The sequence below is a fragment of the Perissodus microlepis genome, chromosome 22, assembly GCF_051167445.1.
Source record: "Perissodus microlepis isolate ML-2025 ecotype Zambia chromosome 22, ASM5116744v1, whole genome shotgun sequence".
Taxonomy (NCBI): domain Eukaryota; kingdom Metazoa; phylum Chordata; class Actinopteri; order Cichliformes; family Cichlidae; genus Perissodus; species Perissodus microlepis.
This window is the reverse complement of record NC_140481.1, coordinates 10,073,357-10,094,809: the sequence shown is the minus strand read 5'-3', so window position 1 is coordinate 10,094,809 and position 21,453 is coordinate 10,073,357. Positions and strand designations below refer to the sequence as shown.

The following is a 21,453-nucleotide window of genomic DNA, read 5'->3' as shown; positions in this document are numbered from 1 at the left end:
ATCATTATTCAATTACACATGTTTCATAAGGAGTTGGAGCAGGTGGAGAATCAGTCAATCAGTGCAGCCTAAAGGCATTAAGTGACAAATAATTCAGCAAAGCAAACACATGATCACATCTTACCACAAGAGGTCGGTAAAGGCATAAAAAGGTACAGTCTAATCAGTTCCCAGAACTTAAAAAATGTTTGGAAACTCGTTGCCTCAAAAAACCAGTACTGAGTACTCACTCTACATCCTGACTCAGTACTCAGGACGTAGAGTGAGAAGAGAACAAAAGACAAAAAATGGAAACACACACAAACAACTAGTCACCACTTAAAGTGTGAAGCTCCCCAAACTGAAATCATATACCACTCTGCCGTGACCCGGATTCGAACCGGGGTTGCTGCGACCACAACGCAGAGTACTAACCACTATACGATCACGGCTGCTCAGAAAATGATCATCTGCAATCTTTATTGTGTTTTTTCCTTCATATCGATCTCAAACTCTGTGTCTACGGTGCGCACATTTACTCACGTGGCGCAGTAACACTATCTGCATTAACACAGGGACCTCGCGTGGTCTGATGGTACATACATTTTGGTGTTCTTCTGCACATCGTACAGGTCAGCTGTAACACGCAGATTCAAGTTTTTACGGTGAAATAAGAAAAAAAAAAAAGCAAGATCCAGACTGTAACTGGCAGTGAAAAGCACGAAATGTTTGTAGTTCTAATGTTGATACGACCTAAACGTGTCAAACTTAAAACGTACAGTCCTGCTTAGTGGGTTTAAAATGGACTCGTGTGGATTGGAGGTGATTGACTACATGGACGTTCAGCCTGCAGCTGACCAGCCGTGATCGTATAGTGGTTAGTACTCTGCGTTGTGGCCGCAGCAACCCCGGTTCGAATCCGGGTCGCGGCATTGAGGTGAAGTAGGTAAAGTGGAACAAGTATACATTATGGTGAAATGTTGGTTCTTATGTCTGAAATCTACAGGAGAGTTGAGAAAAAACCAGATACATGACATTTGATATAATAATAAAAACAGGTTAATTTAAGAAGTCAACTTGTAACCGGTGATCAGTGTGTAACAAAAAGCAACCGCACGCTGTGCACTATTTAGTTTATTTTGTCATTTCTACAACGGCTTACTGAGTTAGGGAAAAGCAGCACAAGAGTTCAGAAATTAACGACAAAAAGCTGCTTCCATAAAGTCTACGGCATAAAGGCTTTGACTTCTTGATATGATTCATCAACGCTGGATCAATGACATTTTTACACCATGTGTTCCTACACAAAAGGTGGCACTACAAACCAAACATTTTCTTATATTTTATACTACATTTTTTATTTGAATTAATGCCTATTTTACTTTCTTATATTTATTTTATTTGAGAAAATGTGACATAACTTGATACAAATAGCTGTATTTAAACATAATTTTGAATTTTTAAAAATACTTTAACCCTTTTATTTTTGTGGCTGTGTTATGTCTTTGTTGGAAATCTTCTGTTTAATCACATTTGTTTAAATTCAGTGTCTTTTACTGTTACATGTCATCCATACTCTGATGGGTTTTGCCCCATTTTAAAAACGTTGTGGATAAAAATGTACACGCACAAAGCTCAAAGTGTTTGTCCTTAACACGGTGCTGATCTCAGCTACCAGAAAGTCTTATCTGAAGCTGCTGTTTCATCATTAAATCTCAGGATCACCCTGTATTTTTTCCCCAAGCTGGCAATGTTTCACGTTAAATAAAGAATCAAAGAAATCCTGACTGTGTGTCATTTCCTCGAGCGAGTTGTTCAAAGATTCAAAGATTCAGAGTGTTTATTGTCATGTATACAGAAGAAATAGCATTTCTCTGTGCAATGAAATTCTTCCTTTCCTGTCCATACGCAAATGCCAAGTTAGGGTAAGGGTTAAAGGAACAAGATAAAAATAAGTATAAAAATAAGACAAAATATGAAGATAAATAAAGATAAAAATAAGGATAAAAATAACGAAAGATAAAAACATAAGTACAAAAATAAGTGTAGACAAGTGAGGTATGCAGATGTCAATGTAGATGGATGTACAAAGGAGCTTAATGTGCAAAATGAACTTAGTGTGCAAAGTTCCCTGTTGTGCAAATTGCAGTTGAGTTACGTCAGCTGTTCAGGAGTCTGATAGCAGTGGGGCTGAAGGAGTTGTTGAGTCGGGACATTCTGGATTTCACACTTCTAAATGTTCGTCTCGAGAGCAGAAGTGTGAACAGTCCGTGTTGAGGGTGTGTGGGGTCTTTGTGGGTGGAGGCAGGTCTCCTCTGGACTCTGCGATGGTAGATGCTCTGCAGAGAGGGCAGCAGAGTCCTGATGATCTTCTCTGCAGTTGTTATCACTCTCTACAGGCGTTTGCGATCTATAGCAGTAGTTCTGCCGTACCATGCAGTGATGCGGCTGGTCAATGTGCTCTCCACAGTGCAGCTGTAGAAGCTGCTGAGGATCTTGGCCAACATACCAAATTTCCTCAGCCTCCTCAGGAAATACAGCCGCTGCTGAGCCTTCTTGACCAGCTGTGTGGTGTTCAGTGTCCAAGTGAGGTCCTCGCTGATGTGAATGCTCAGGTGCCAAAAGCTGCTCACCCTCTCCACTTCACTCTCCTGGATAAACAGCGGCTGGCGAGGCCTCTTCTTCTTGTTCATGTCCACTATCATCTCCTTTCTCTGTGCTCATACTCACATTCACATTTTGACATGTTTTTCTCAAAAGCTTAAATGCTTGTGATGCTCCTGCACAATAACAATATATTTACTGAAACACTTTTTAGGTTTCTGTAAATCTTGTGAATGTGATAACTCAAGAAAGAAGTAATTATGATTTTTCTCAACCTCAAGAGGTCAAGTTTTCTGAAAATGTTCTTATGCCATAACTGAAGGACGGGGCAATGTATACCTTTTAAAATGATACCTTTATCAGTGGTTTCCTCAGTTTCTGAAAGCTTACAGTGATCAAAGAATAGGTGATGCAGCATGGTGGTAAAAGAATGAGCATAAGGTTTTCAAAAGAAAATACAGATTTCATTCTGAATATCTGTTGTCAGGGCTGGACTGGGACAAAAAATTTGGTCACTAGTAGGGATGGGTATCGAAACCCGGTTCTTGTTGAGAACCGGTTCCCACTGTTTCAATTCCTTGGAATTGTTTGCCATTTTTGCAAACGATTCCCTTATCGATTCCAGTCGCCCCGAATAACGTCACCACGTTGCGGAGCGTCGCTTACCTGGCAGGAAACATGGTGCCTAAGCGGCTCAAATGCTCAAAAGTTTGGTTATACTTTACGAGAACGGATGACAACACGGCAACTTGCAATTCTTGCAAAGTAGATATTTCATTTAAGGGAGGAAACACTACGAATATGCAAAAGCATTTGCTCACAAAACACGCGATGACCTTAAATGAACGTCGTGTTTTTAATTCCGCTCCGGACTCACAGGGCTGGACTGGGACAAAAAATCAGCCCGGGCATTTTGACTAGAGACCGGCCCATCAGGTATTACAGGAAAAACCATAAAGCCTTTGAATGAAAACAAACGTCGTTGTGACAGTGATGTACACTGTCTTGTTGGTACATATGTATCAATCTAATAAACTTAAACCTACACCATCCTCCCTATTCTGGTATTCTAAACAGTACTTAGCCAAAACCCAAAGACTGCTTGGTTGAGTTAACTTCCTGAACTATCTACAACATATGGTGGAAACCTGAAATTAAGACAGAGAAGACTAGAGGTAAGACATGACCATTACTGAATATTAAAAATAATAAATGACAGATTTAGTGATATTTTCATAAACTATTTATTTACCACATCAATAAACAGCATGGCAGGGCAAAATATTTTTACTAACATGGCAACCTTTTAAAAGTGAAAGGAGACAGAAAGACAGGTGAGAAAGAATAAAACTTAACTGAATTTTTGATGGCATTTTACACAAAGTACTAGTACAGTATCTAGAAAATGTGGGAAAATACTGGCATCATGTACAGTACTTTCTTCTGAAGTAATTATGGGACCCTGAAAAAAACTTACTATGTACAATAATGGATTTCTATAAATTTGACATCAGATGAAAACTTTGGTTGTAAGATTCGGATAATTATTTGTTAAAAGCTAGAAATTTTAAATGAGAATAAGAAAGAAAAGTATTTCTTTGTGCCCCCCTTTCCCTGTTAATGCCCTACCTGCCCCCCTGGCAAAACTTTGCTAGACCCGCCCCTGCACAGTTACCAGCTGTCAGATACATAAAAAAAGGATCCTGGTGTTATTTGTCTCTCAGAAACAGTTCATAACTTCCCTTCAACTCATTCATGTCACCTAAAAGGTAAACCTGTTTCTCTATCACCTGTTCAGCTCTGATGATTCAGTAAGGACATCTCCTGGTTTCATCTTCATGTTTCCCTCTCACCAGCTAACCAAACCGATATCATGACCAGCAGCTTTTATGGCCGTGGCTCCAACAAACATCAGCTGATACTAGAAAGTAATATTAAATAAATTCTAACAACAGCTGATCAAGTTTAAAGGCGCTTCTGCTGTTTAACGCGACCTCCGCTAGTTTCCTCTTTCTGGCGCAAAGCGGGAGATAAACAAGCAAGAGAGACGGGACTTGGGCAGAAACGCTGATCAGCTGATCATTGATCAGTTTCATGATTGAAGTAGCAGCAGGAGAGGGAGGGGGGAGAGTGAGAGAAGAAGAGGCAGCTGACAGCGTAAAGACACAGAATAACTCCAGCTTTTTGTCTTTTTTTTTTTTATTCTAGCTGAAGTACAGGACAAATTGCGTTTATTTTCAGCTCAATACGAAACACGTAATATTAACTCTGAATACCAGAGGATTCCGTTTTTTACAGGACGGTAGGCAACTCTACTAACTAACCATATGAATAAAATAAAGTTCACCAGTAACATCATAGCACCCACCCAACTGTATAGAAACTCCGTCATGCTAGCTAGTACACAGTACGAGTTATTGTAACTGACTGTAAAAAGTTAGCACAACGAAAATAAACTACACCTAAACTTGGTTTATATCTGACCCAGATAGACTGCAGGTCATAACTTCTTACCTGAAGCTCATTTCACCTGACAGTCGGACCGGCGGCCGCCTCGGGTCTCTCCACCTCCGCCTCCCCTTTCCCCCATCCACCTGCTGGCCTCCACCACTTGCTAATTTTACTGAATCTGTGAAAGCTCCACCATAGCCACTACCAAACAATTGAGTTATTTTTACACGTCTGTCAGCATCTGTCCAATCCGCCACCTTTCACTGTTTACACGGTTACGAAAAAAAGACAACAACAACAAAACATCGGCCCATTTAAAACGAAAAATTACCATCGGCCCACCGGGCAAATGCCCGGTATACCTGATGGCCAGTCCAGCTATGTTTGCGCCCCTCCCATCTCTGCTCAGCAGAAACACAAGAGTGACGTGCAGCGTGAAGCGAAAAAAAGTGAGAGAGAGGGCAAGAGAAAGAAAAAAAAAAAAACCACGGCTTGCATCGTTCACTTCAAAGAGTCAGCTCTAAGAGCCATTTCGTTTGCGACCGACCCATCACTACAAAAAAGCTACACAGGAGAGAAACCATTCAGTTGCCCTGAGTGTGGCAAGACATTTGGCCTCTTTGGAAATTTGAAACAACTCCTGAGGATTCACACATGGGAGAAATCCTTTGGCTGCTCAGAATGTGGAAAAACATTCAGCTGTAAGTCTGACCTGAGGGTTAACATGCGAATCCACACAGAATAGAAAAGATTCATCTGTAGCCTCAACATTAATTAAACAAACTTTCACTACCTCATATAATAATCACCAGTCTCCTGATTTGATGGTGGATGGTGCTTGGTGGGTAGAGAAGCTTTAAAGGGGAAGTGATGGAGAAGACGGAATTGGCCTTCAGAGTGTGAGAACTGCTTTTCTTCTCATGTTACTCTGTGAAGCCAGAAGATCCAGAGAACAATAGTAACACCATGTGCAAGTAATTAATGGATCAATTAATGGGTTTCTTGTCGTGTTTCTTTTTTTTCATCTCTAATGCTGAAAGTTATTTAAGACCCCACCCCCTACTGCAGAGAGTAAGTTTTAGTTAAGGAGGAATCAATAAACCTGATAAGAAATATATTAGTGAACAAGCCAGAGTGCAATGATAAAAACATTCTGACTGATACTATGTAATACATAATTAAGTGTAAATCTGTAAGACTGTATGTGGTCAGCTGATCAGTCTGCTCTGTGTCACCAATAAATCATAGTTTTAAATACTTGATGACACTTTGCCTTGTGTGTAAATAGGTGTGAACACTGCAACATTATTATTATGGTACATGAAATTTCTAAATGTTAGGTGTATTCTGAGTTTGTGGGACAGTTAGTCCCTTCATTCTTGGAGATTAACTTCAAAGCTGCTCTGAGTCCTGTAACATTCAGCGGTTTAAGAGCAGAACTGAAGTGAAGTCCAGTCATTCAGATAAATTTCATAGCAGACTGTAGGAGTGGTCCGAGTCCAAAATAGATCTAAGTGTGCAGAGTCACTGCTGCCTTCAGTGACCATTCACCATTCACTCCCTGAGACAGCAGTGGGACAAATTTATTATGTCAGATAATTTGAAACTCCTTCAGGGGCTGATACAACGAGTTCACTGTTACAGCGGATAGGAACTCCTGCTCAACACAAAAACTACAACTCTGGATTCTTGAAAAGTAAGACTAACAGTTTTTTAGTTTAAAATAAGTTTACACACTTTTTTCAGCCACAGAAGTGGGCTGCAGCAAATAATGAAAATGCAGTTAATTAAACTGCTTTTCATTATGCAGTGAAGCAAAGAGCAAATAAAGAAAAACACCAATAAGAAAGAAAACATACACCTAGGTACACACAGGTGTATGGTTCTGTGTAGAAATAGACCTGTACATCTTTCTTGGAAAAAAGGAGCCTCATATAAAAACTCTTTCTAAAATAAAGCTTTATTTAAACAGATGTTCTGTAGGCAACTGATTAATAAGGGGGTTAGAGGTCCATCAGTGACTGTGATGCAGTAACAGTTACATGTCAATCAGTGATTGGCGCGTCAGTGTGATGTCATCCTCTAGTCATGTGACTCTTAAAGCAGGCTAAGAGGATTACTGAATCTCTCTTCAGTTATTGTCTGCGTCAGCCTTTTGTTTTCACAGAAGAAGACAAGGCATTTGTGGTTGTCAAGATTTATTAATCACCTGATGAAATTGTAGATGAAGCTTAGTAAATTCTCTGTGTTTCTGCTGCTGGTCTGCATCTCTCTGCAGAGAGCTGACAGCCATTTACCTAACTTCAGTCCTGGAACTCCCCCTCTGCAGGTAGGACAAATGCAAGCTGGGAAGAAAACCAGTAACCCTGACACTGAGCTAATCAGCTGCAACCAAAGTCAGCTCTGATTTTGACTTAAAACAGAAGCGTATTATTCAGATTAATACCACAGGTGGCAAATTTACAGGCAGTATTTACTTCAGTAGAAGTACAGATACTTGTGTTAAAATAAAGCTTCAGTAAAAGTTGAAGTATGGATTGAACTTCTTTACTGACATAAAACTGAAAAAGTACAGCTCCAGAGTAACCAGACAGGATAATGTATATTTAAATATATAACTTTCTACAGGACTGAATATAATATTTTTATGTAAAAGTCCAGAGCCCCTGAAGATTATCGGAGTACTTCTAACATTACACAAAGCAAAGGTGACCATCACACTGTTCATGAAACTTGGTTTATCCATTTTCTGGAGCGGGCCAACAGTGAAGCTCTGAAGATTTCCCTCTGAGGGAGCTGTAGAGATAAATGGTGAAGATCATTGATCTCTGCAATGAGCTTCAGTCTTTCTGATGTTTCTGAAATTATGCCTCTCTCAGTGGGTCAACAGAACATCTGGCACAGGACAGCTGTGATAAAAGAAAGGGAGGACGTTTCTCCAAACCTCTGGACCCAGGAAACCCAGCTTGGTCCTGATGGTCTCCCTCATTAGGTTTACTTAACTGTGAATCTAGCTGTTGATCATAATGTGAACGATGTTATTACATGAAAAGAACAAATTACACTCGTTTTTATTTAAAGTTTATGTGTTACCAGGCTGTAGAGTGCTCAGTGAGTGTAATGGATCTAAAACTGTTTAAATCTTTAGTCTTATATCATCCTCAGTCTTATGACAGTGTGACAAACAGTGGCTACTCCAACTCTCTATACGACGGGTGGCCCAGTTGATATGGGGATTGTGGCGCTCGAACCAAGGATAGCCCAAGACTACAGGGGAATCAGGGGACGCGAAAACAAAAAAACGGAGAAATTTGCGATGATTGCTCGAGAGAATTAATGAGACAGGTTTCGTTTCATGGGTGACCGAGGGCAAAGCCTGACCATTGAGGGCAACAACCGAAACAGGGACCTCTAGAAGCCGCGTTTTAATACCGAGAACACGTACCAGACCGCTGTCAATCAAATTCTGTTCAGCCCCGGAGTCTAAAAGAGCTTGAGTAGAGTAGGTCTTGGTGACATTAGACAAAACAGCGGAGAGCTGCATGCAGGGAATCTGAGACCGAGAAAAGGTGCCACCCGCCAGTATCCCCGCAGTTACTGGTGGGCCCCGCCTTTTAACCGAAGCTGGCAGGCAGATACAAAGTGGCCTGACTGACCACAATACAAACATAGCCGCCCCTTAAAACGTCTCTGACACTCCTCGGGGGTATGTCTCGTGCGACCCAGCTGCATCGGTTCCTCAGTATTATTCCCCGGAGGCGACCACGCTTGGACCGGAGCGGGAAGGAGTGAAGGTTGAGCGACCGTGCGCATCGAGGCACCTTCCCCCGAGGTCGCGCGACCCTTTTCTGCTTCTAAATTCCGATAAAACTGAGGTTATTGTACTTGGCCCTAAAAATCTGAGAAATATGATAGCTAACACAGATACTTACTCTGGATGGCATTACCTTGGCCTCCAGTAACACTGTGAGGAACCTTGGAGTCTTTTTTGACCAGGATATGTCCTTCAATGCACATATTAAACAAATAAGTAGGACTGCTTTCTTCCATTTCCAAAATATCTCTAAAATTAGAAATATCTTGTCTCAGAATGAGACTAAAAAACTAGCTCATGTATTTATTCTAGGTTGGACTACTGTAATTCATTATTATCAAGATGTTCTAAAAACTCCCTGAAAGCTTTCAGTTGATCCAAAATGCTGCAGCGAGAATACTGACAGAGACTAGAAAGGGAGAGCTTATTTCGTCTATATTGGCTTCTCTTCATTGGCTCATTGTTAAATCCAGAATTGAATTAAAAATCCTCTTCCTCACATACATAATCTTAATTAATCAGGCCACATCTTATCTTAATGACCTTATAGTATTATATCACCCCATTAGAGCACTTCGCTCTCAGACAACGGGCTTGTGGTTCCTAGAGTATTTAAAAGTAGAATACGAGGAAAAGCCTTCAGATTCCATGACCCTCTTCTGTGGAACTAGCTTCCAGTTTGGATTTGGGAGACAGACACCATCTCTTTTAAGATTAGGTTAAAACATTCCTTTTTGCTAAATCATATAGTTAGGGCTTCAAGTTGCCCGCTTTCTAGCCCTTCAGAGGTTGACCCAACTGGTCTGTTGAGGGGAGAGCAGATCACGGGTGTTGCCTCCTCCATATCAGCTCTGCTGTTCCCCGTGAGTACAGTTGACTTATCCTCAAGTGTTTTCCAGTCAGTTAGAAATGTTCGTAAGACTGTGCCAGTTGATAACAAATCAATTAACTCAACTTCTAAGCTGGATAACAATAAAACTATGTTACCTGTGGCTGGCACTCACCTTTCAGAGACTGGTTTTCTTGCCTATGAGCCAAGTAATGAACATGTTTGTGCACCTGAGTCTCTGGAGGAAGTGATTGTGTCCATTGGTTTTGATAATGGAGATACTTTTTTGTGTTCATGAGCTGATCAGCCCCCAAACTGCATACTTTGTTAATGAACTGGCCAGGATTTGAGCTTCTGAGCCTGACACCGGTGACTCTTCTGTACCCACTAACCAAGACGGTATATGTGGGTGTTAAGCCAGCCATACGGTGTACATTTTATAGGACATCCTCAGGTCTCAGGAAAAAAGCTGCCAGGTCTCAGACAAAAAGCTGTCAGGTGTCAAGTCTCAGACAAAAAGTCGTCAGGTCTCAGTTCTCAGGTGTCAGGTCTCAAAAGTCAGGTCTCAGGTGTCAGAACACAAGCTATCAGACAGAGAGAAGCCTCCTTCAGGTGGCACTGTTGTCAGGTCCCAGCCAATTTCCATGTAGCAAACATGGACAACGCGGCAGCACTTCTTCCCATTGTACAAAAATGAAGCCAAAATATCCCGCTTGTGGAGGCTGCCATGTTGCACTTTTGGAGCCAGAGTCTGCACAGTAGCGACTTGAGGTGGAGCGTCCGCGTGACGCTCCCGTCCACACACCCGCTGGATGTGACCGCGAACATGTCCTCTACACTTTTTACGTAGCCCAGCTGCTCCAGTTTATCTGCTGATGGGTTTACCGCGACTGACGACTCCTTCAATCAAGGTAAATTCAACCATGTCACTATTATCAAAAAGACACTATTAAAACCCGATTCTTTGATCCCCATGATCGAACAGAGAAAACCCGACTCATGAGTGGTCACAACATTTATAATTCTTTATTCAATCATCTTCCGGAAGAGAGAGCCCTGCACAGCCCAAAGTCAGTTGCAGAATCTCTGACATTAGAAGCTAAAAATGTGTCTCATATAGGTGTCATTTTGGTACTTTACACGTCACACATAGTTTCGATACAAACAACTCCTTTTATGTTACTAGTTCCTCTTTTTGTCTGGTTTCCTGTTTTTATTTATATGCTTGTATAGCTCTACACTAACTTCCTGTTTTCCAGTCTGGCTGAGCACTTAGTTTATGAGTCAAAAGTGGCCTTGCTTTACAAGCCTTTATTACTAAAATACGTAAAACAATATAATCAGAAAATAAGCACTAAGAATACATGTTTATTCCTTAACAACACACAGCTTATCACCTTATAGTTCTACAACATCTAAAATCACTCTGTTGTTAATTTTTGTGCTAGATTAGCTGCTAGCATATACAGTGTGTTGGAGGCTTGTTGCTAGCTAGTTAGCGATGCTACACACCTGTTACACATAATTTTGAATGATTCAGCACCCCTTAGTTTTTGTTATCCAGTTTTATACACAGATGAAATCAGCTGCCCACTCCACAGAGGCCCAGAGTTACTGTTAATATCAAAAATGTAATGCTGTCCTTTGAGATTTTAACATAAGACTGAAGATTTAAACACTTTTAGATCCATTACACTGACAGAGCACTCCACAGCCTGCTAACATGGAAACTTTAAATAAAGACAGCAGCAGAAGTTTTCATAGTAGTGTAATTTTAATTTGTTCTTTTCATGTAATAATAGATTCCACATTATTATCAACAGGGAGACCATCAGGACCAAGCCGGGTTTCCTGGGTCCAGAGATTTGGAGAAACTTCTTCCCTTTCTTTCATTACAGCTGTCCTGTGCCAGATGTTCTGTTGACCCACTGAGAGAGGCATAATTTCAGAAATACCAGGAAGACTGAAGCTCATCGCAGGGATCAAGGAGGACCTCATGATTTTCACCACCAGCTCCCTCTCAAGGAAATCTTCAGAGCTCCACTGTAGGCCCGCCCCAGAAGATGGATAAACCCAGCATTTCATGAACATTGTGATGGAGACCTTTGATTTGTGTAATGTGATAAATACTTGGATAATCCTCAGAGGCTCTGGATTTTTACATAAAGATATCATACTTAGTCCTGTAGAAAGTTATATATTTAATATTATGTTCTCTGGTAACTCTGGTATGATTGACTCTGAATTACTTTATGGTAAATAACACACTATTGGCAGAAAACTGTGAAAGAATTCCAGATGAGAAGTTTTTGGTTTAACATATAAGTGATGACCTTAGACCTTCATTAGGTTTTATTAAATTGTGTCAGAGAAAATCTCAAGAGCTCTTCATGCAGCTGAGTACATTCAGTGTTTAAAACAGAAGCTGTGCAGGTCTGAGATTAGTAGTTTTCTGAAACACCAAACTGAGGTACTGTTAATGCTGATATATAGTGACACAGCTACATGGATGAATAATCCTTTTGACTTTTTGTCTTTAAATTTATCAATAAAAACAGCTGCAGCTTTCACTGACAGCACATGTGGTACTTGAACCTTTGTACTGTTTTCATTAGTTAATTTTGCAGTTAACATGTAAACATGTTGGATGATCTGTCTGCAGTCACTGGATGGTGCTGAGGTCTGAATCTGAGGGCAGCTCCCGTAATCACAACGAGAACAGAATCATCACAAACTGAAAAGTTTGTCCCTCAAAATTGAAATACAAGTGATCCTTCTCTGTCCTCTCACACTGGGGATCTGAAGTTCTATTCTTACTTTTTTTTTTCAGTTCTACAGTTTTGCAGACAACAAACATTAATGCTTCAAATTATTTCTTTCAAAGGATGTAAGCTGTACTGAGTACTCTACAAGAAAAAAACAGTCACTGCTAAGAAACTTGTTGAGCTCGAAGAGTTTTCTTCTTCTTCAGCCATGTTCTCTTAATAATGCACACACTTGGTTGGTTGATTACTTTTCCCCGTTTCTTTTATTGTTAGCAACACAGGAGGGAAAACCATACATTACTTCAGCAGTTCGCGCTTCGGAACACAAGGAACAGGAAGTGAAGTAATCTATAATCACCAAAATAAAATCCTTTTCAAAATAAAATGACAATCAGAAAACGTCTTTCACAACGTAAGATAAATTAATATATTTACTCATGAGAACACAAATCTAACAAAAGTAATCAGTGGAAAAATTAAACATAAATTTTAAGCTGCCAAACGGCCGTAGTTGGTTTCAGTGCATATATATTAGGCTTTGCTATTTTAATCCATAGTTAATGATTAATGAGAGGTTACTTAAGTGCAAGCTTCTTTTTTTAAGTTTTATACTGTCTTTAAAGATGTGGCAAGAGACTGAAAACATGCTGCTGTTTATACATATTTAATGTGCAAACAGCATATATAATACTATAATAAAAGTACAGTAACGGTAGTCAGTTAGTGACTGAGCAGCCCGGTGCTTTTCTCTTGATTTCTTTAATCAGGCTAAATTCATTCACCTGCACAGATTAGCTAAACGGACTTTACAAAACAAGTTTCCCCGACAGCCGAGTGCTCATCTTAGCTAGGTAGTGATGGTAAATTCGATTCTTTTTACTGAATCGAGTTTTAATGAGTCACTCACCAAAGTGAATCGGGTTTCTTGAGTCATTTGAGTCACTGAGTCAGTTGACCAGAGAGTGCAAAAATGTATATTTTCACTCAAACTTAATTTGTTTCTCTTTTAATGTAAATCCTACTGCTAAGATGAATGATTGTAAAAGAAAACAACTATTTTATAGAGCAAAAAAAATTCTAAAGGGAACATTTATTTATTTATTTTTATTTTATTTTATTAATATTTTCCTTAAATGTGTCAAATATATATTTTCTCATCTAAATGTGCACTGAGCTGTGAGCCAGGGGGCGGTAATGCGCCTTAACATTGGTTGCCAACCAAGAAGAAGAAGAACCTGTGAGCCAGGAGGGAGGGGGTTAGTGAGTCCTGAGTGATTCGCTTACCTACGGTGGCCCCTAGAGACAAAGCACGTACAAACTCCAAAACACTTGCAAACTCCAAAACACATGCAAACTCCAAAACACATGCAAACTCCAAAACACTTGCAAACTCCAAAACACTTGCAAACCCCAAAACACATGCAAATTCCAAAACACAACGGAAGTGCTCCAGGACGCTAGGGGCAGTGTTGAGCTTTTGTTACCTAGTAACTACACAAGCCAGGAAGTACCAATGACCGGATTTGGGCTGTATCCCAATTCAGGGTCTGCAGCCTTAAAGGCCGCATTTTAAGGCCGATTACGTCACAGCGACACGACGAAGGCTGTCCCAATTCAAAGGCTGCTCGAAATGCGGCCCTCAAATGCGTCCTTAATTTCCCTGAATTTTAAGGATGGGTCGGTGTAGCCTTCATGGTCCAACATATCCCAGATTTCATAGCGCGGCGGTGGTGTGGATAATTTTGCCGAAAAAAACGGCGGAAGCGGAGCCGCTGAAGAGTAAACTTTCTGAAGTAAGTACTGAATATTATGTCACTTATTTATGCGCAAATGTTTTTATAATGAAGAACATTAAAACATTACTGTTGGCCACATGTCGGGAAAGTTATGTGACATTAGCGATGTTTGTACTAACTTGGTTTTAAAGCCTTTACTTCAAAATATACGCCGTTCAATAGTTGACTTTAATCTTACAGAGAATGTGATGATTTTATGGATAATTAAAGTCAGTCATATATCCACAAACACAACAAGCTGAAAGTCAGTGATGCTGCTCGGTTTGCAGTCCTGAATATCACGGCACAAGCAGGATTCACTGCACTGTTAATGTTAGCTATGTTATATTGCTGCCTCTGTTCGGTGGTGTCGAGCCAAACGGACTTTAACGTGTGTTTGAACGAGCTGACGGTTCACTCGTTAAGCTGAAAGAAAGATGCTTTAATCACAGGAGTCACACATGTGTCCACTGTACCATCTGGGAACTCTTCTTGTTTCGTAATAACACAATCCTCCTTCTTTTGTGCTGTTTTGTAGCAATGTATACACCTGAGACTGTCACCTGTCTGTCTGTCCTGCACTCTCTCTCTTTTTCTTTCTCTCTGATTGTGTAATAAAAGCATGAGCATGTATTTATAAGTTACACTTGTGTTTGAATCCTGCAGCTTATCACACATTTGATTTCCATGTGTGACAACTGCAAGTGTCCAGAGTGAGGACAGACTGAGGGACCCACTGCTGCACATCATCTGTGAGGCTTTGCACCCCTGATGATCCACCAGGACAAACTCAGCAGTGTGTGAGGAAGAGGAGGAGGAAGAGCCAGCAGCAGCTGACAGATGGAGAGAATAGACAGACTGTTCCCTGTTTGTGAAGGACTGCTAGAAAAGTTTAACATAACTAATTGTCTGTCCTGAATCAGTCTTATTAGGTAATGTTCAAATAATTTTATCATTCCAGTGTTTTCAGTGTGGGAGAAAGTACTCAGGGCCTTCAAGTTACACACTATGAAAGGCAGTAACAAGTTTAATGTTCAGAAACCTAAAGTATGTATCAGCAGCAGAATGGACCTAAAAATAAATGTTTGTTTCAGTTCTATGAAGCTTTGAGTATTTTGCATTAGTAGCACTGCTGTGTTTGTTGCATCATATTGCTGTAATTGTTTATATGCTTTATATATTCTGAGGTAAGTTGATCTATAGTGTTACATCATATTCTATAAGGATGTTATGTGTTTGTATACTTTCTGCCCAGTTTGACCCATTTAGCAGAAGTCAGCCTGTTTAAGGCTCTGATATCTTTTCTGTATGACTTAAAGCAGTTAAGACATGGTCTGATTTTCTCACCCAATAAAGGAATATTCAGTATATCAGTCTACTCTTCATTTTATCAGAAACAGTTATCACAGCTTGTACATTTTCTTTTTATAAATATATGTAAGCAATGAGCCCAATTTAGTAATGCCAACATACTGAAGGAACAACATTTGTCTCTTATATATGATACACCTATATATGCACTGTCAAAGATACTTGTCTTTGAGTGAAGATTTAAGGTGATAAGACATATAAATAACTGCAACTTGAATCTGTACTGAGGCTCAGTATTTGACACAGAGTTCATGTTCACTGCTGTAATAGCTAATAATGATTAATATAATAACTATAATATTGGCCATATTATATTTACATTACCAAAGTGATATGACTTTAGTCTCATGAACAACATTAGCTAATTGTTATTTACTAACTAATCTTAAATGACTGTTCAGTACAGAAATGAAGCCCAAAAATCATGTTTTACTGTCCTGTGGTCTCAGCCTCAGATACTTATCAAATCACACAAAGCTCTTGTAGAAACAAACAAACAAATTAACAAAATATGTTCTCCTTCATTTCTGTCAAACAAAGTTGTATGACAAGTTTCCAGCGGTTAGTATCATGGTTGCTAGGCAACCTGGGAAGCGCAACGGAGACTAGACCATCCCATACAGACAAACTTGCAGTTTATTTTGCAAATCGAGCTCAACACTGCCCCTAGCGTCCTGGAGCACTTCCGTTGTGTTTTGGAATTTGCATGTGTTTTGGAGTTTGCAAGTGTTTTGGATTTTGCAAGTGTTTTGGATTTTGCAAGTGTTTTGGATTTTGCAAGTGTTTTGGATTTTGCAAGTGTTTTGGAGTTTGCAAGTGTTTTGGAGTTTGCATGTGTTTTGGAGTTTGCAAGTGTTTTGGAGTTTGCAAGTGTTTTGGATTTTGCAAGTGTTTTGGAGTTTGCAAGTGTTTTGGAGTTTGTACGTGCTTTGTCTCTAGGGGCCACCGTAGGCTTACGCTATGATTCAGCACAGCAAGGGAGGGGGTGAGTAACTCAAATGTGCTGTTAGCATGTTAGCTGAGAGATGCTACTGTGAACCGAGGAGCTATTGTCTTGATGTGAGCTTCTACTCAGGGTTTTTTCTTCCAGTTCAGAACAGAAATGTTTTTGTTAAGAAACTGGCTGTTGTTTTTCCTCCCCACAATTTTAATTATAAGCTAGATATATTTCTACTAATGGAATTAGTTTGCTAACAGCAACAGCGATGAGTCATTGAGTCAGTTGCGCTTGTGAATCATGATTCACGAGTCAGTAAAGTAATTATCGAGTACTGAATGATTCGTTCACGAATCGAACATCACTATAGCTAGGTCTCAGGACCTAGCTAAGGACGGTGGTTACGGATAAGCTTACAAACACATTTAACTTACCGAAAAAGTGCGGCGGGGTGCCGGGTCCTTCTGTCGGGTAGTCCAGTATACTGAAGAACACCTCAGGCTGTCAGGTTAAAACAGTCAGTCATGGTTTTGTAACGTAAACGCTGGAGCTCCTGTCTGCACCCCCGTTCTATCTCCCATTCCCGAACAGAGATACGCAAGTTTGTGCGTGACTGCAGCTTCCAGTCAAAGCTGTTACAATTACATCACACCCCAATTTCACAGCATTATGGTAGTAATTAGAATCAAATGTATGAGAAAGGAGACCCCTTGAACATAAAACAGCATCGTATGAACTACTGACGCTGTCACGTCGTCCATGTTTGCTACAGTCATTGGCTGGGACCTGACAACAGCGCCACCTGAAGGAGGTTTCTCTCTGTCTGATAGCTTGTGTTCTGACACCGGAGACCTGAGAACTGACAACTGAGAGCTGACACCTGAGTCCTGACAATTGAGGCCCTGACATCTGAGACCTGACACCTGACGAGTTTTGTCTGAGACCTGACGGATGTCCTAAAATGTACACCATACTGCCATTTCTTTTTGTGAGAGCCGAGTTTCAGTATCAGCTAAAAAGGACTGTTTAAGTTTAGTTTCAAAACCACCAAATAACAAGCTGAGTTTTGTGTTTCTAAGACTGTAGTAGATAAGGCTCGGGACTGGACGGCGCTAACGCGTTGATGCCGTGCAGTAACAACATTTCTGCCTCTTTCATGGCTCTGTCCTTTATTCTTGTTAGTGCCACATGGTCTAACAATCCAACTTTAGGTGGCTTCCAGGTGGCTACCAGGTGTGCAGAATACAGTTTAATCAAAAAGTTTGAAAGCTGTGGCTACAACTGTAGCTTACCTCCACCAGTGTGTGAATGTGAGAGTGAATGAATAATTCACAATAAACAGCTTGTGTGCTTGCTGTGATTTCTTGAGCTCATAGTAACTTTAAAATTATTTGCCAGTGTTATTCCCTTTTATCCTCTTTTGAACCTTGAATGCTGTTAGAGTCCACTTTAACCAGTATATTACAATAAATTATACATAAAATATTTGCTTCTTGCATCTCTTCTTCAGTGATAAGCACCATTGATGGATACACCAATAGGATTGTCTAGGATTGTGTTATTGTTCCTCCATTTAGGCTCGAATTGGTTTACTGGAAGGAAAACTGATGGTAAAATGTAACAAAACTCATTACTCAAACTTACAGTAAATAAAAGCATGTTTAGAAAATGTCAGAAGCAGAAAGTTAAAATATTTGTGTTAAACTGAAGGGAGAAAAGGTAAAAAGTTATCAGAAAAAATAATACTCAAGTAAACTACAGACACCTGAAAGAATTTTAGTCAAGTACAGCAAGAAAACTATTTGTACTTTGTTACTTTCCACCGCTGATTAAGCACAGTTTCAAATAAGATAAAGAAATCAATAAGTAATAGATTTGATCCAAACATTTTTCTACTTTAATTGCACGCTGACATCAATTTGTAACAGATTTCCTTTTATGGTCAACGTCGTCTCCATAATTGGTTTTAGCACCAATTGGCTGCCCCTCTGCTGGCTATCTGAAGCTCACCAACCAGGAAAAAATTGTCTCTAGTTTTACTTTTAGCACAGTGTGAAAGATGAATACTTAATTAGATTGTTTCTGCTTGTATTTACAGTCATGTGTTGGTGTTTGTTATGTAGGTGTGTCAACTTTTTTACATTTTGTATTTTTATTATATTCTCATTGTGTGACCTCCCTATATTTATGTACAGCACTTTTGCGAACTTTATTGTTTTTAAATGTGGTTTATAACTGGATTGGATTGAAGAGGCAGAGCTAAAACTTGTTATTTAGACAGAGTATGAACTGAGGGGCTGCACCAAGTCCTAGAATAAGATAAAGAATCATTACTTTGTCCTGTGAATCATGCCAAGATACACTAACAGAGTCTCTGATTAAAAAACATGGAATATGAAGCAGAATAAGACACCTTTAATATTTCTGTCATCTCTCAGGTAAATGCTTCAAACATCGCCTCAGCTGTCAAGGAAAACATCTTCAGACGACTTCCTGGACTTTGTCGGCGTTTGAAGAGACGCAGAGTCACTGTCCTGGTAAAAATAAACTGACACCTCAGGGAAGAACCACTCAAGTCCTTTCAAAATAAAGCATGCCACCTGAGTGTCCACTGTGATTCATTTTCAGTGTAACTTGGAGAAGTTCTGTTGGGGGCGGAGTCAGACAAGTCATTCAGGTCAGCTGTGTCAGTGCCCGCGGGGTTCCAGGTGTTCACATTTCTTTCTCCACAGCCTCTGAGTGATAATGCTTTTTAATAAATATGAGAAAACTTTTTGTAAAGAGTTTTTTTTTGTTTAGATTAAAATATTTCACATAGCACACACACAGTATGATACAGACTAAAGCTTTAAGTAAGTAGTAAGTAAGTAAGTTTATTTATTAAGCGCTTTTCATAGACAGGTAGTCACAAAGCGCTGCACACAGAGATTAAAATAAACAGTACGATAAATAGCAAAATGCACAATATACACAATATAGAGTTTAAATGTAAATTAAAAATATAAAAATGTAAAAAGCATTGGTCAACAGAAAGCTTGTTTAAACAGTAAAGTTTTTAACTGTTTTTTAAAGGATTCCACAGATTCCACACATTGTGAAAGTTAAGTATCAAGGAATGTTTGAATAAAAAAAATGCCTACTTTCTGATGTGAATGAGAATTTATAAAGAAGAAAGGAGAAGTGTGGTGAATAATATATGATAATGCAGATGTTAATGATACAAAGTAAACTGGAGCGGACCCTAAACACACTTTGATCCGTTTAATAGATCTTATAATTTGGATTCAAAGAGTTTATAAATCTGTGTTGTTCATGCAAAGCCACACACAAATCCGATTTCATTCCATCAGCATGATGTTCAAAATTTAAAGCATATCAGCACTTCACTGAAATGAAAAACAGGAATAATGATAATCAACATTGATATGATGTGAATCACTTTTGTCGATGGTTTTCATTAATGGTTTGATAATGCATCGCTATGAATTATGGAATGTAATTACTTCCTCTAATAAAGGATGCTTTAGTGTCTCCTCTGCAAAAAGAGGTAATAAAGGTAGCACTGAAGCACATTTCCTTTTGAGAGAACTTAACTAGCTCTGACTGTGGCCACAGAGACTTCAGGTTCAGTGTTCAGACGGATCAGGCCTGTTCAGTTTCCACCTGCTGCTGACACAACTCCACGATTCCCTCAGGGATTTTAATTCCAGGTGCAGAATTTTAACCAGGGACAACCTTGGATCAAAGCTGGACAACTGCTCAGCCATTGAGTCCACTTCTCTTGGAGGACGGTGTCTTGTTCTTGGCTGGGAAAGATGAACTCTGAACACTTACACATGTGAGCGAGAAGCGGGGAGAGAAGCTGCTGCCTGCGAGTTTGCTGTAGGAGAAGTGCACAGGCAGAGAGAAGAGAGCTTGAGTTTGACCAGGTACCAAAGCAAATTTTTCATACTGTACAAATAATGTAAATATGACGGTGTATCACAAAAGATTGATATCAAACTGATCACTTGACCCATATTATGTTACTTGCTCTTCGAGTGAATGAACAAATGGCGAAATGAAAAGCCGAACAACAATGCTGTTTTTTTAGAGTCTTAGCTTACATGTGTGTTTATTTCATATTTTCAGTTATTACCCTACACAGCTAAATAAAGCACTCTAAATCGGTTTTAGTTATGATGAACATAACAATGGGCATAAGGGGCTTCTTTAAAAGAAAAGACTCTGGTAAATGTTATTTTACCTTGTGCTTTGAATGCTGTTCAATATGCAAAACAAGACGAATTTCAATACACAGCAGTATATTCACAGTTGAAACCAGATATTTACATACACTTTAGGGAAAAAATAAAAACATTTTTTTACTGTTAAACATCCATTCAGAGTAAACTTTTAGAGTAAACTGTTTTAGATAAATAAATATTAAAATATCTTTTGAATTAGTTAAATGTCAGAGTAAAGAGAGAGAGAGCTGTCTATTTTTTTTATCACTTTTAATCAAATTTCGGAGTATATATACACTAAGTTTATTGTGTCTTTAATTAATAAGAAAACTCTAGACGATTCCATTCTGAGCTTAAGAAGCTTCTGATAGGTTAGTAGAGTCCATTTGAGTAAATTAGTGGCACACCTGTGGATGCATATAAGGCAAAACACAGAGCCTGTTTCTTTGAAATGGGAAAATCCAGAGATATCAAACAAAACACCAGGAAAAGAATTGTGGACCTCCATAAGTGTGGCTCAATTTTTGTATGTATTGTATGTATGTAATTGCCATTTTTTTCTGAAGAGTATGTAAATATCTGGCTTCAACTGTATATTTGATGATGTTGGTGTTTGGCTTGATTGGGAGAGGGGAGAGAAAGGAACAGAGAGGGAGATGGAGAGGAGAATGAGAATGAGGACAGAACAGAGATGGAACAAGA

At 39.4% G+C, this 21,453-nt stretch overlaps 1 protein-coding gene and 2 non-coding genes across 3 annotated transcripts; 2 read left to right on the top strand and 1 right to left on the bottom strand.

The window, feature by feature from the left end:
* Positions 1 to 359: 359 nt before the first annotated feature.
* On the bottom strand, positions 360 to 431 carry trnah-gug (transfer RNA histidin (anticodon GUG)). The gene has a single exon. It is a non-coding gene; the product is annotated as a tRNA-His (tRNA).
* Positions 432 to 839: 408 nt separating this feature from the next.
* Positions 840 to 911, top strand: trnah-gug (transfer RNA histidin (anticodon GUG)). Its single transcript has one exon. It is a non-coding gene; the product is annotated as a tRNA-His (tRNA).
* A 6,271-nt stretch (positions 912 to 7,182) lies between these two features.
* On the top strand, positions 7,183 to 20,805 carry LOC146362580 (uncharacterized). The gene is made up of 3 exons (XM_084919796.1): positions 7,183 to 7,363; positions 18,964 to 19,062; positions 19,154 to 20,805. The coding sequence occupies exons 1-3, from the start codon at positions 7,259 to 7,261 to the stop codon at positions 19,262 to 19,264; spliced, it is 315 nt and encodes a 104-aa protein (XP_084775922.1). The 5' UTR covers positions 7,183 to 7,258; the 3' UTR covers positions 19,265 to 20,805.
* The last annotated feature ends 648 nt before the right edge of the window (positions 20,806 to 21,453 follow it).